This window comes from Rhinoderma darwinii, chromosome 2 (assembly GCF_050947455.1).
Source record: "Rhinoderma darwinii isolate aRhiDar2 chromosome 2, aRhiDar2.hap1, whole genome shotgun sequence".
Taxonomy (NCBI): domain Eukaryota; kingdom Metazoa; phylum Chordata; class Amphibia; order Anura; family Rhinodermatidae; genus Rhinoderma; species Rhinoderma darwinii.
Window position 1 is genome coordinate 148,987,196 of NC_134688.1, and position 13,515 is coordinate 149,000,710.

A 13,515-nucleotide genomic window follows, 5' to 3' on the forward strand; every position below is an offset into this window, starting at 1 on the left:
TGTGACCCTTCACGGTTTACTTCCAGTGGATAAAAAAAAAAAAATCTGTCCAGATCATGTGATGGAGAGACAGATGCACTCTGCTTACTACAAGAATCCGTTCGAGCCTTGTACCTGTGTGTCCATCACATGACCAGAACAGATTTTTATCCATTTAAAGTAAACAATAAGGGTTCCTATTGAATGACAGCAAGCAGAGATATTGAAAACTTCAAGGAATTGATAGTCTACTGGAAAATGATATAACCTAATCATACAAAGGATAACTTTTATTTGCTGAAACCAGAATAACCTTAAACTCTTTAATGACTTGTCTTGGGCCTCAAAGGGGTTGTTCTGTGAGGAATATTATTTATAGCGAAATCCAGCAAAAACGTAAGCATTTTTTTTCTCTGTCACCCCGTGAGAAGAGTTCAATTTAAAAAAAAAAACAAAAAAAAAAACAAACACATATATCACTGCAATTGTACTGACTTGTATAATAAAGATAACATGTTATTTAAACAGCACAGTGAACACGCAAAAAACAGATGCCAAAATTTATTTTCACCCATCTCACCCCGCCCCAAAAAAAAAACTGTTAAAAATCTGTATTTCAAAAGTACCCTAAAATAGTTTTATTAAAAAAAATAATAAGGACTCAAACAAGCCCACATATGCTACATCGTCACAAAATTCAAAAGTTATGGCTGTTGCAATATGAGGACATGAAAACTATTTTTTTTCCCATAAAATGTAATTTTATTGTTAAAAAATAGTTAGACATAAAAAAAAACCTAGTAATCAAGTGGTTAAACTGCATTTCTTATCCCCCCCCCCCCATTTTTTACACTATACATTTTTGCTACTGAGGTTTATGGAGAAAACCGCCACACCTACAGCATAAACCACAAAAACGCAACACAAAATGTGCATAGAGTTGTTTATATATTCTTATAGGCTAACAATTGGCCGCAGAGTTTTTTGGTTTTGAAAATCGCTCGAAAAAAATATGAATGCTCAAATGCTGAGTGAATCCATCCAAACATCCTATTAACTGAAAAATTTAGATAATAGTACTGACATTTTTGTTACTGATATTTTAGAGTTTCAATGTAAATGCGCATATTTCCTACATAGCTTTTGGTTAAAAACCTAGCTCTAAATTTTTACTAAATAAAAAATTATTTATCTTGTCCTATGCTTTATTCCTACATTATTTTTTCACCTCACTGCTCTTTTACATGTCTTTAGCGGAGTCCTCCAGCTTATCCAAGGACTGGGCACTGTTAATGCGCTGCCTGATCACATGGGTCTATTACATGTACAGCTTGGTCACCAATACAGAAAATCATAGAAAGCGGAGGGGGAAAAATGCACAGCAGCATATTGAAAGGTATTTCATCACTAGAAAAGTGGTTCTGCAGGAGAGTAAGGCTGTGTTTATCTGCGCTACAATTTCCGTTATTCTGTTTGGTTAGAGAAACAGAATGACGGGAAAAACACAAGTGCCAGATCCGGAAACCAACGGTTGCCATTGCGTTCAGTCATTTTGCTAGTAAAAATAGTGCTGTATGCTGCGCTATCTTGTCCAGCAAAAATGATGGCGGCTCCAACGCAGATGTGAACAAAGCCTTAGGCCTTATTCACACGAATGGGATAATCGGCCATTTTATCCAACGGCCGTCAAAAAGCTGCATTAAAATGAATGTGGGGCTATTCACACTGCATTTTTTTTTTTTTACGGAGCAGGTGAACAGCCCGATAAAAAGAAGGTAATGTCCTATTTTTGCCCGTTTTCACAGATCCCTCATTAGTCTGAGGGATCTATGAAATCGGGACCTGCATGGGGCAAATCGGCTGTTTAAGATAGATGTTTTTCACCCATTTGTGTAAATGAGCCCTTAGGCTTAAAATACAAAGTTGTATGGATACATATGTACATATACACATGCGTAACATTCATTATCTGCCAAGTTGTTGCTATTTTTAGAGTTAAAAAGTATTTCAGATTGTTTAGTAGAGCAGGAAAAAAACAAAAAAAACAACCCAGAAGAGCCGGGGTCATTGCATCACTGATACTAATGGCGTCCAACAGAACAAATTGACTTTAACGGGTTCGGCCAGGTTTCCTTCAGGGTGTCCATTGTTTTTGTTGGAATTGCGCAGCATGCTGAGCTATTTCTTCCTGCATTTTTCATGGAACTACGACGGAGGCCCCTAACCGTGCCTCCAATGCAGATGTGAACAGAGCCCAAGTCTACATTCACAGTGCACATACCACTTACACAACCGGGACACACTCCTGGCATATACCTATGCGTTTCCAAAGACTTCTTTGAACTAAAAGGTATGCAAAGAGGGCCCTGGGTAGTATGTGCCGATCTTTTTCATACTGAATTAGAAAGTATAGTATCCTATGCTTTCCAAAATAAGAGCATCTCACCAACAAAAAAACACACGTTCCGTGTTGTTCCTCTTTTTTTTTTTTTTTTTACAATTGGGCCATACGTTTAGAAAATTTCCCAGCATTCATGTTGAATGTGAACTGCACTGCAGTGTGAACAGAGACAGCTATGGAAGAGGAGTAGAATTTAGCATTTTGTTTCCAAGAATGACGATGAAAGGGGAAAGTGGCAAAGGAGACCTCAAATGCCTGCAAGGTAACAAAAGCATGTTCTTCCCACCGACCACCATAAAAAAAGGTATTTTCATATATATCACCCTGCACAACAAACACAAATGAACTTATTTTATGTAACATTAGTAACGTGTAATTCATTCTCCTTGTCCATGTAATTTACAAGTTAGATAGAAGCAGCCATATCTGCCCTGGGATACAAAGGCTTATAAAGGAACATGTGGAAAAAGAAATATTTCCAAAATTGCATTTCCAAGCTTTAATGATGGTTAGGTTACTAGTGCTGCACCAGAACACGTACCTAAACAGAACAAGAAGACAGCAGCACTATGGTAACGATTCCTGGTGGACACCTCTAGAAGACCCGATCCAATGTGCCAACAATAAGCCAAAAACAGGAAGCAGCCAGCACTCTGTAAATGAGCCATTCATCACCCAGTGCAACCAGGCCTGAGAAAAGCTTCTGTGTTGATCTGAAATGGATGATTAGATGGATCGTTTACAGAGCGCTGCCTCCATCTTTCTGTAGTAAACACCTACACGCTGAATTTTTAGCCAACCAATACCACTAACCATACATTGAGGAAGGATTTTATTCTATCCAGCACACAGGTACGGAAATTCCATGTTACAACATGGTGAGAAACAAATGGAAAACCAAATGCAAATGTATATGTACATATGCAACATGCATGACGTTTGGTGAAACCTTTCAATATACATGTATCATGATATATGAAAAAACAGGGCAACTAGCAACAACGGCTAATCCTTGAGGTAACTATGGCTTGTTCATACTAAAAAGCTAACTGGACTATGAGCTGAATCAATTTTATAGACTAGATTTTCTCCTTAACCAGTACCACCAAGGCATAATGAAAAGGTTTTCAACAAAACTAAAAAGTTCAACATTAGGTACAATGTGGAATAATGGCATGCGGCTACTAAACCGTGGGCTGTCAGGTGACCATCACCATTTTGTCAACATTACCAATTAAATGCAGACCGCATTTAATTTCAACAAAACAAAAAACTATAGAAAACAGGTTTATGGCAATCTGCCAGAAAAGGAACATTATACAAGACATTTTTTGCTTCAGTAGACACCAACGCATGCTTAGAAATGGACGTCTCTGAAGGACAGATGACATTGCCTCAGAAAGAATGGATGGATGAGCATGTAAGACGTACAGACTTACTCTGAAGCGAAGGCTGAGGCTGCTGGAAGGAGGGGGACTGTCCGAACACAAATGGGCTGTGGACTAGGGAAGAGGGAGGTTTTGCAGCTTGATCAAAGATGGAAGGAGCTGGCAAACTAGGCCGTGACTGAATGGGATTCAGTATGGCACTCGGCTGATCACCTGCAATGGGCAAAACAGTCAAAACTACAACCCGTTATTGAATGAATGAAACATAAAATATATTAAAAAAGTTCAGAACTTCCGAACTGACTGATCAAAAGACTAAAAAAATAAAAATAGAAATTAAAAACAAAATAAAGCCAGGTATTAATGAAAAATACCACAGCATGGCATGCAAAGGTTTTCTAACATGCAAAATGGATAAGAAGTCACCTAAAGTACAACAAAATTCTTAAGGAAACAACTTCACTGATCATCACAACCGGCCAATTATGGTTTTATAATTCAGCTATCACTTTTGCGGAGTATTGAACTTCAAGCTGGGACCTAAAGTATGGTCTCTAAATATCAGATAAGTAGTCAGTTCTTTCTATCATCCAGAAGAATAGCACATGGACATGCACTTTGCTTCGCTAAGTTCACAGTTTTCCATCAGTTTTCTCTGTGAACAGCAAAAGAGGAAACATTTTATATAGTAGTGACTGGGGATCTTATAAAATCAAAGTCCCTTCTCTGTAAAATCTTTCCTCAAATTTTTTTCCCCAAAAACCATCATGCTCTATGCGTATGGGTATAAGGCGTACTAAGGCAATGAGGAAAATGGCAACACAGAAAACCATATAGAAGCACTTGTATTTAGCATCACCTAAATATGGTCTGTGGCCAGTTCTCTGCACCAACTGCATTAAACTTTAAGCACTGTGAAATCACATGAAGGTTTCTGACATATTCCAGAGCCAGACAGTTGGTCAAATTTGTAGTGCTTTGTGACAAGTGGTCACAGTCAACTGGATTTACCATAGGAGTTAGGCCTCACGCACACTACTGCAGTATTTAGTCAGTATATACTGCACGGATGGCTGGGGAGTGTCACCCGCATTTGCGGACTGTGCTCACAGTAATAAGTATAGGAGCACGGTCTGTAAATGCAAAAAATAGAACCCGTCCTATTTTTTGCAGGTCATTTTTACGGTGCGGACATACCCACAAATTTCCAGGAAGGTGCCCGTGGCAGATAGAAATGAACGGGTCAGTATTTTATCCGCAATTACGAATCCGTAATTGCGGATAAAAATTATGGTCGGGCGCATGAGGCCTTAGAGAACGTCATATTGAAAATAAAGTGATGAGCAAAAGAGGTAAACAGTCTGATATGAAAGCATTCAAATAAATTCTATCTTTCAACTTCAAAAATGTTTTGCAGCTCTCCAGTTATGTGCTCTATGCCCATAAAACACCCAGACCATATTGCGGAGACCTTAAATGCTATGTAAACCTTTGAAAGGCATTTGTTTTTTTTTAAATAAAACAGTCAGTGCGATTGGTCAAACGTTAAACTGTTTTTATTAAAAATTATTTTTACTATTTTGAATCACACCCAAATTCATAATTTAGGCTTTGTTCACATCTGCGTTGGGGTACCGTATGGACGTTCCCTTGGAGCTTTCCATCAGAACAGGACCCTGAACAGACACAAACTGACAGACTGAAACCAGAGATTTCCCTTTCCATTGATTTCAATGGTGACGGATCCGGTGCCCATGGTTTCCGTTTGTCTCTGTTGTGCACCGGACTCGTCGAAGTCGGCAAAACGACGGGTCTGGTGCACAACAGAGACAAACTGAAACCATGGGCACCGGATACGTCACCATTGAAATCAATGGTGATGGAAACGTTAACCTCTGGTTTCCGTCTGTGTCTGTTAAGGGTCCCCGTTTGGATGGAAAGCTTCGACGGAACATCAGAACGGGTTCCCAACGCAGATGTAAACAAAGCCTTAGATGTGATGGATAACAGATGGATCCTGCGTGACCCGCTTCCACTGAACAGGATTAAGCGTACGATAAAGCTGCTCTGTATAGAGAGTACAGAGCAGATTTAGCGTACGATAAAGCTGCTCTGTATAGAGAGTACAGAGCAGCTGTATCTCAAAAAGTAAAAAAACTATTTTTAATAAAAACTATTTATAAAGTTGAACCAATCACACTAAGGCCTCATGCACACGAACGTAAAAACGGCCGTAATTACGGGCCCATAGATTTCTATTGGCCACGGGTACCTTCCCGTTTGCTTATGGGAAGGTGCCCGGGACATTAGGACATGTTCCATATTTGTCATTTCAGGCCGTAATAACGGCACGGGCAGGCCCATAGAAGTCTATGGGGCTCCCGTAATTACGGGTGGCTACGTGTATGCACCCGTGATTACGGGAGCGTTGCTAGGCAACGTCAGGGGATAGTCACTGTCCAGGGTGCTGAAAGCGTTAACTGATCGGCAGTAACTCTTTCAGCACCCGGGACAGTGACTACCGCTGGAGTTAACAGTATTAAAAGTTAACCTGCTTCTTCCTCCAGTTCGGCCTCCCGGGATGATGTTTCATCCCATGTGACCGCTGCAGCCAATCACAGGCTGCCGCGTCATCCAAGGAGGTCGGACTGGATATCAAGAGAGACGCGTCACCAAGACAACGGCCGGGGTACGTATGAACTTCTTTTACTAACAATCGCTGCGTTCCCCTGCGGAAACTCTGCCCGAAATGGCTGCCTCTTCTCTCTATCCACCACTGATAGAGAGAAGGGGCTGCCTATGCAATTTTGCATTGAAAACTGGTCCGTAAATACGGGTGGAATACTGGTGACAACGGGCCCGTATTTACGGGCACGGGTCCGTAAATACTGGTGGAATACGGGTCAAATACGTGTGACAAAGTACCCGTATTTACGCCGGTATTTATGGGAGAAAAAATACGTTAGTGTGCATGGGGCCTAACCTTTTTATTAAAAAAGCAAAGATGCCTTTCAAGAAAAAGGGTGATACGCTAAGTACTTTTTGTGGTCTAGTCAGTGCTGTAGTAGCCGCCAAGTGTTACATGTTAGTGAATACAAACTATTACATGTGGTACCCAATGCAGTCTACTATAGAAGCAGTTCTAAGAACATTTTCCTCCATAGGCCTTCTTAAACAGAAAAAACAGAGATCCAACTTTTTCAGCAAAGAAATGCGGACCCAGTTAGATATGAAAACAATACAAAATGGTATTCAAGGGTGGAAGTTACCTTTAAAGTTTGTAATGTGGGAAAAGGAATATAACCATACAGATCATCAAAACCTGGTGGGAATTTATGTGTATGCATTTAGGGCTTTCACAATAAGAGAATAATGCACTATATCTATAATGTAATCTAAACATTTCCAAAAGTAAATTGCATATCCAATAATTGCTACAAAACGAAAACATTTACTAGTGAGTTTTTAAAAGGGTTATATCGTTTTTAGATTAAGTCTCAAGTCAACTCCGCAATAAATATACATTTATCTTATCTGGCTCAGAGCTTAGCTCTAGTACAGCTGGATAAGGAACCGTTAACAAAACACAAAAAAAAAATCATAACGTCACAGCCAATCTGTAGCTAAATCCTGACCGAATACATGTGAACATGGTCTTATTTCTTTACGCAAATTATTCCATCAAACTTGCATCGTGTCAACAAGAAACATTTTCTTGGCATTCTGACGCACTGGCTTTGCCAGAAGAAATTTTTATTTTACTCTACATGAAATACCCCTGAAATCCACTTTAATGGACTCTACAGCTTTCAAAAAAAATGAACAGAATGAATGCTTACATCATAAAATAATTCAATACAAAATAGCTGAATTTTATTAGATAAAAACGAAAGGTTTAAATTACGCATTATATATAGTATGTATCAAAGTTTTTCTTTTTCCACCTAAGTATATCATTTATAATATATTTTAACAAATATATTTTATCATAAAATAAGCATAAACTTTTAATAGTAGAGCCTAGATTTTGAAAACATGTTGAAGAATGAGTTTGACATAAACCTAATTTCAGAACATTTTATTGCCACAATGTCAACACAACCATCAAAAATAAATGAATAGATTTAAAGGGACTATCACCTCTGTTCTTATTATTTTTTTTACTCATCAGAAATAGAATAGTTCTGATTATCTTATGGACATTTTCCCATCAGTGACATAATCCCGGAAGAGTTTCTACTCCCCGATGGGCATTCTTAGTAGCCCAGTGACGGCGCTCCCAAGTGGCAATGGCTAGGCATTGTAAAATTCGCTATTAGTGGCATTTACCAATATCGCTGCAGACGAATGATGGTTTTTAGGCATGCACAAACTAGTCAGACCAACAATGAAACAATCGTATTGTTAATTTTTTATCTTTTTGTGCATTTAGACTCATCGCTCACTATAAAATAAAAAAAAACGCTGTCCATAGAAATGTAATGAGTAGCTTGAAAATCTCTTTCAAATGGTTCCAGTCAAGAGTTGCCAGCAATTTCTTTTTAGAATCGCTACATGCTGGGATTTCTAAATAACTTTAAAAAAAATAAAATAAAACCGTGCATCAGTGTGTTTAGTGCAACTTTGCAATTCATTTCTATTTGTATTTTTTCGATACAGCTGCTCTGTATCCTGCATACACAGCAGTTGTATCTTGCACGGAGACCTGAATCCGTCAGGTCAGCAGGACTGACCGGTTTAGTGTCAGCGGGTCCTGTGTGTCCGACACGCAGGATCCACCTGTTCTCGATCACATCTAAGCTATGAACTTAGATGTGATCGGTAACCTCTTGATACTGCATGTTAATAGACACGCAAGACCCTCTGTCACTGAACCTGTCAGTCCTGCTGACCTGACGGATTCAGGTCTCCGTGCAAGATACAACAGCTGTGTATGCAGGATACAGAGCAGCTGTATCGAAAAAATATAAATAGTAATTGCAAAGTTGCACCAAACGATATAAAGTTGTGCATCAGTGTGTTTGGTGCATCTTTGCAATGACTTTTTGTTAAAAATTATTTTTCTTTTTTCTTTGGGCCATGTACACTATTTCTTATTTTATTTTTAATAAATCGATGTTTTATTAGATTACAAGCAAGTTTAAATAATTTTTGATTAAAAAAAATTTGCTTTGAGATACACAGCCTTTAAAACGTGTTTTCCAGTCCTAAGAAATTGATGGTCTATCCTCAGGATAGGCCATCAATACCTGATGGGTGGGGGTCCGACTAGAGATAACCCTGTCAGTCAGCTGTTTTGAAGGGGCCGCGACGCTGCTTTCCCTTCAATCCTTTTGTACTTGTACTGTGAATTGCCAACACACTTTTAGAAGTGGTTCACAGTATTACAGCCTTCTCCTATTGAAGGGAACCCCTTCAAAATAGCTGATCGGCAGGGGTGATGGGAGTTGAGCCCCCACCGATCAGGTGTTGATGGCCTATCCGGAGGCTAGGCCATTCATTTCTTTGGACTGGAAAACACTTTTAAGGTTTTGATTACTCTATATAAAGAAAGTCTACTACAAAACGTCTATTTAGTTCTAGCCTTAAAAGCGTTGTTTGATTTAAGCAAATTAATGTTCTCGTACAATTAAAAGTCATACTACTTTCCTATATACTTTCTGTATTAATTCCTCATGGTTTTCAAGATCTCTGCTTGTTGTTATCCAGTAGGAACATCCATTCTTTACTTCTTGTAGATTAAATTCCGTCCATGGTCATGTGATGGACACAGGTTCTTGGATCGTTACAAGACACAGCTCTAATTCATATACTGTAATGAGCCGTGCACTTGTGTGATCAACACATGACAGAATTGTATCCACTGGAAGAAAAAAATTATATTTCTAATGGATTAAGAACAAGCAGAGATCTTGAAAACTGTGAGGAATTAATACTGAAAATATATTGGCAAGATGTATAACTTAACTATACAACAAAACAACATTTATTTGCTGAAACCAGACAACTCCTTTAAGGGGGCAATGGATAGAATAAAAAACTGGCAATGGGTGCATGACTGATCTGTTGTACAAGTGCAGTCCGGCCTGAGACCTCCATAAACATTGCTGACTATGTACAGACCATGAATGGCAGATGCAGCAGTAGAAGCCCCTGAAGGTAGAACAAATAAAATGGCATAAGTTTAAAGGTAACTAAATGTTCAAAAAACGTCTAAAATGCCAGTGACATGACACAACTTTTGATCGGTGGGGGTCTGAGAACGGAGACCCCCACCGAACGCTAAAACGAAGTAGCAGAAGCGCTCAGGTGAGAGCTGTGCTGCTTAGTTTCTGCTTGACTTTTCTCGGGAAGCTGAGGAATTGGTGTACGGGCTCAGTAGAAAGTCTATGACCCCGTACACCAATTGCTCGGTATTCCGAGAAAAGCGGATCAGAAACTAAGCAGCTCAGCACTCACCCAAGTGTTCTAACGCTTAGTTTTATTGTTCGGTGCTCAGACCCCCACCGATGAAAGTTTAATTACCTTTTAAGACTAAAATTTATTTAAATGTACCTTCAGTATAACATTAATATTACCATCTTATACAAATATTTTCAAGCATGCGTGGAATGTTAAAATATTAAATTGTTACAAATTGTGCAACTATCCAAGAAAACACAGATGCCAAACCTTTGACCAGGATCCCCTCGAGGCCTCCACCACAACAAAACCTTAAATGACTGTCCGTCTGTTTAGAATATGGCCTGAAATGTATTACAATCAGCAGAGCCAGTTTGCTTGTCAACAATCGTCACGTCCATGGTCACCTGTTAACATATCGATTGTGTCTGGACAGTCTTTTTTTTTTTGCCTCAGATCGACACAACTGAAGGAATAACTTTGCAATTTGTGCACCCCTCTGACATTCATAGCCGGTCGCAAAAATGTTGCCAGCAACACTTCTAAATAAAGCTTGGGGAGTTAACTAGCATTACAACTCAGACACAAAAAAACTGTCCGCACAGAAAACTAGAAGATCAGTATTGTCATCATCAATTCCCCTCTGGAGTTTTTATACTACACTAGATGGGAGAGAGACAGGCGCACAAGACATATGTGAATCGGTCAAAAGATCATTTAGCTTACTATGGACTATAGTCTGATGTAAATGCTTATTCGCCAAGATGAGGGAGTTCGGCGGTTACTCATTAACAATACACCGCTACTTGACGGTGGGCACAATCTAGAAACAAGACGCACTTCAGCTAGAAACCAATACTCGTTTTTTCTAACCTATCAGTGTATGCTAAAGCTCCCAGCCATCCACAAAAATGTAGTTGTTTTTGGAAGAATGCATGTAAAAGGACTAAAATGACACAAACTTATAGAAAAATATATTTTTACTTACCATTTATCACATTCACATACCGCTGTAAAGGAAAGGAAACTTATTTGTTGGATATTAGGTAGAAACATACCTTTGTTATTTCCAAGACCATAATCAAATCCTGAAATGATGTTTCCACTTGCACTACGGCTAAATATCTGAAGGGAAAATGGGCTAGGAGGTGGCGTCTGAGAGCCCGGATCCAAAACTTGCTCTGTATAATAAAAAACAGAAAATTTAGTAACTGCTAAATCAATGAAATATTCCAAACAGCCTATTTTAGGCATATTCTATGTTATTCATATACTTATATTGCTAAATCATGATTGCATTTAAATGTTTAGGGTCAGTATGGTAGTGAGATACTATAATATATATATATATATATATATATATATATATACACACACACACACACATACACATACACACACACACACACACACACACACACACACGTCCATCTCAATGAATTAGATCAAAAAGTTTATCAAATTTATTTCAGTAATTCAATTCAAAAAGTGAAACTCATATTATATAGATTCATTTCACACAGAGCGATCTATTTCCAGCATTTTTTTCTTTTAAAGATGCTCTGTCACCAGATTATAAGTGCACTATCTCCTACATAATCTGATCGGCGCTGTAATGTAGATAACAGCAGTGGTTTTTATTTTGAAAAACGATCATTTTTGAGCAAATTATGAGCTAGTTTAGATTTATGCTAATGAGTTCCTCAATGGACAACTGGGCGTGTTTTTACTTTTGACCAACTGGGCGTTGTACAGAGGAGTGTATGAGGCTGACCAATCAGTGACCAATCAGCGTCCTGCACTTCTCATTGCTCCAGCCCAGCATGATCCACAGCACAGTATGATTGTCCAGTGAAAGAAGCTGGGCTGGAACAATGAGAAATAAAAAACCTGTGGCTCTTGAAATCTGGCGATGAAAATGGTTTATTATTTTTGTTTAAAAGTATTTTGATTGTGCTAAAGTAGCAAAAACACAAAAATAAAACTATACATATTTGGTTTTGCTGTAAATCGCACCGACCCCTAGACTAAAGGCAACATGTTATTTACGCCGCACGCAAATGGTGTAAATTTCGGCTGGAAAACCACTTTCATTTTTTAAAATGTGAAAATCAGATAAAACCACTTTTACACTTGTGTTTTTTTTCAGTCATTATGACTATGTTCACATAACGCCGGGGAATGCCATAACACCACATAGAGCAGATATATGCCAAGAGAGTCCACATAGCGTAAATTTGGGTGATATGGGCCAGTATACCTTTTTTTCTGCTTTATTTAAACGCGTAGTCAACAAACTCTTGAATACAGAGGTATTATGCAAAGAAACCTATATTTCGTGGTACACATTTCTTTAAAACGCGAGTCTACGAGCGACCTATGCAACTGTAAATTATACAGCTTCAAATGCTGTGTGTTTAGGCTCGGCACACGTCGAGGGATTTTCCCATCATATACGCGAATGTAAACATAAAACGTGATGTGAACAAAATCACAAATAATAGTTTCCACCTGCCTTAAAGGGGTTCCACACTTTACCTTGGTTGTAAAGTTTTTATTCAGTGTCTGGAAACCGTATGTCCATGCAGTTAGGTTTTATACATATTTCTTTTACAATCTCATAACCGCCAAGTGCCCATATTCCTGGAGCAACTAGAGGTGAATAATGCACTGTAGAAGTAGCACAAGAATTTGTGACCATGATAGTGTAAACGATCACGGTCAAAAATCCTTGAACGTCTAAAGTGGAGGAATAGTACACACAAAACGTGTCTGCTGATAGAATTAGAAGTAGAGGCTTTGACATAGTTGTCCTGGTGAATAAACTGCAGGATCTTGCCAGTGACGACAATGATGAAAGGAGTGGACTAAAGAAAAAATGGGGCAAAAAATTTTTGGATATATTTAAGAGCTTTTATTTAGTCACCCTGATTTGTGCTGAACCCCTTTAAGAAACCCAACTATAACAAACCTTATCAAAGTAGATATCATAAAGAAATGTTTTGAACTTGCCATCCTCATGACGGAGATATTGATTGCCACCAGCATCTCTAGCCAAGGACCAAGCCTCTCCTTCATCATTCTCACAGAATTCTACCATGCTGTTCTTGTCCAGCTGTACCCATGTACCTTCTGAACTGACCACCTGGTACAGAGACAGAAACGACAAGATTCATGGAGTTCATACAATTGCCGAGCCTAAAGATGAAAATTAATGACAGCATGCCAAGGTATTGATATTGTTAACAGAATAACATGGTCAGCCTAGCATGAAACCGACATAAAGCAATTAAGGAATATAGAAAAATATTTGTGAACATCCGTATTTAAGGCAGTAGCAGAACA

General features: G+C 38.7%; 1 protein-coding gene across 15 annotated transcripts in view; it reads right to left on the reverse strand.

Annotated features, from left to right (window-relative positions):
- Positions 1 to 13,515, reverse strand: part of MYCBP2 (MYC binding protein 2) — a 291,950-nt gene that overhangs the window by 57,754 nt on the left and 220,681 nt on the right. For 11 of the 15 annotated variants that reach the window (XM_075852355.1, XM_075852366.1, XM_075852354.1 and 8 more), the window contains 3 exons: positions 13,183 to 13,315; positions 11,229 to 11,351; positions 3,820 to 3,981 (listed from right to left, as the gene is read on the reverse strand). In XM_075852355.1, coding sequence (XP_075708470.1) covers positions 3,820 to 3,981; positions 11,229 to 11,351; positions 13,183 to 13,315 — 418 coding nt within the window. The remainder of the gene's footprint in view (positions 1 to 3,819; positions 3,982 to 11,228; positions 11,352 to 13,182; positions 13,316 to 13,515) is intronic. The other 4 variants (XM_075852367.1, XM_075852363.1, XM_075852362.1 and 1 more) reach the window with 1 other exon arrangement.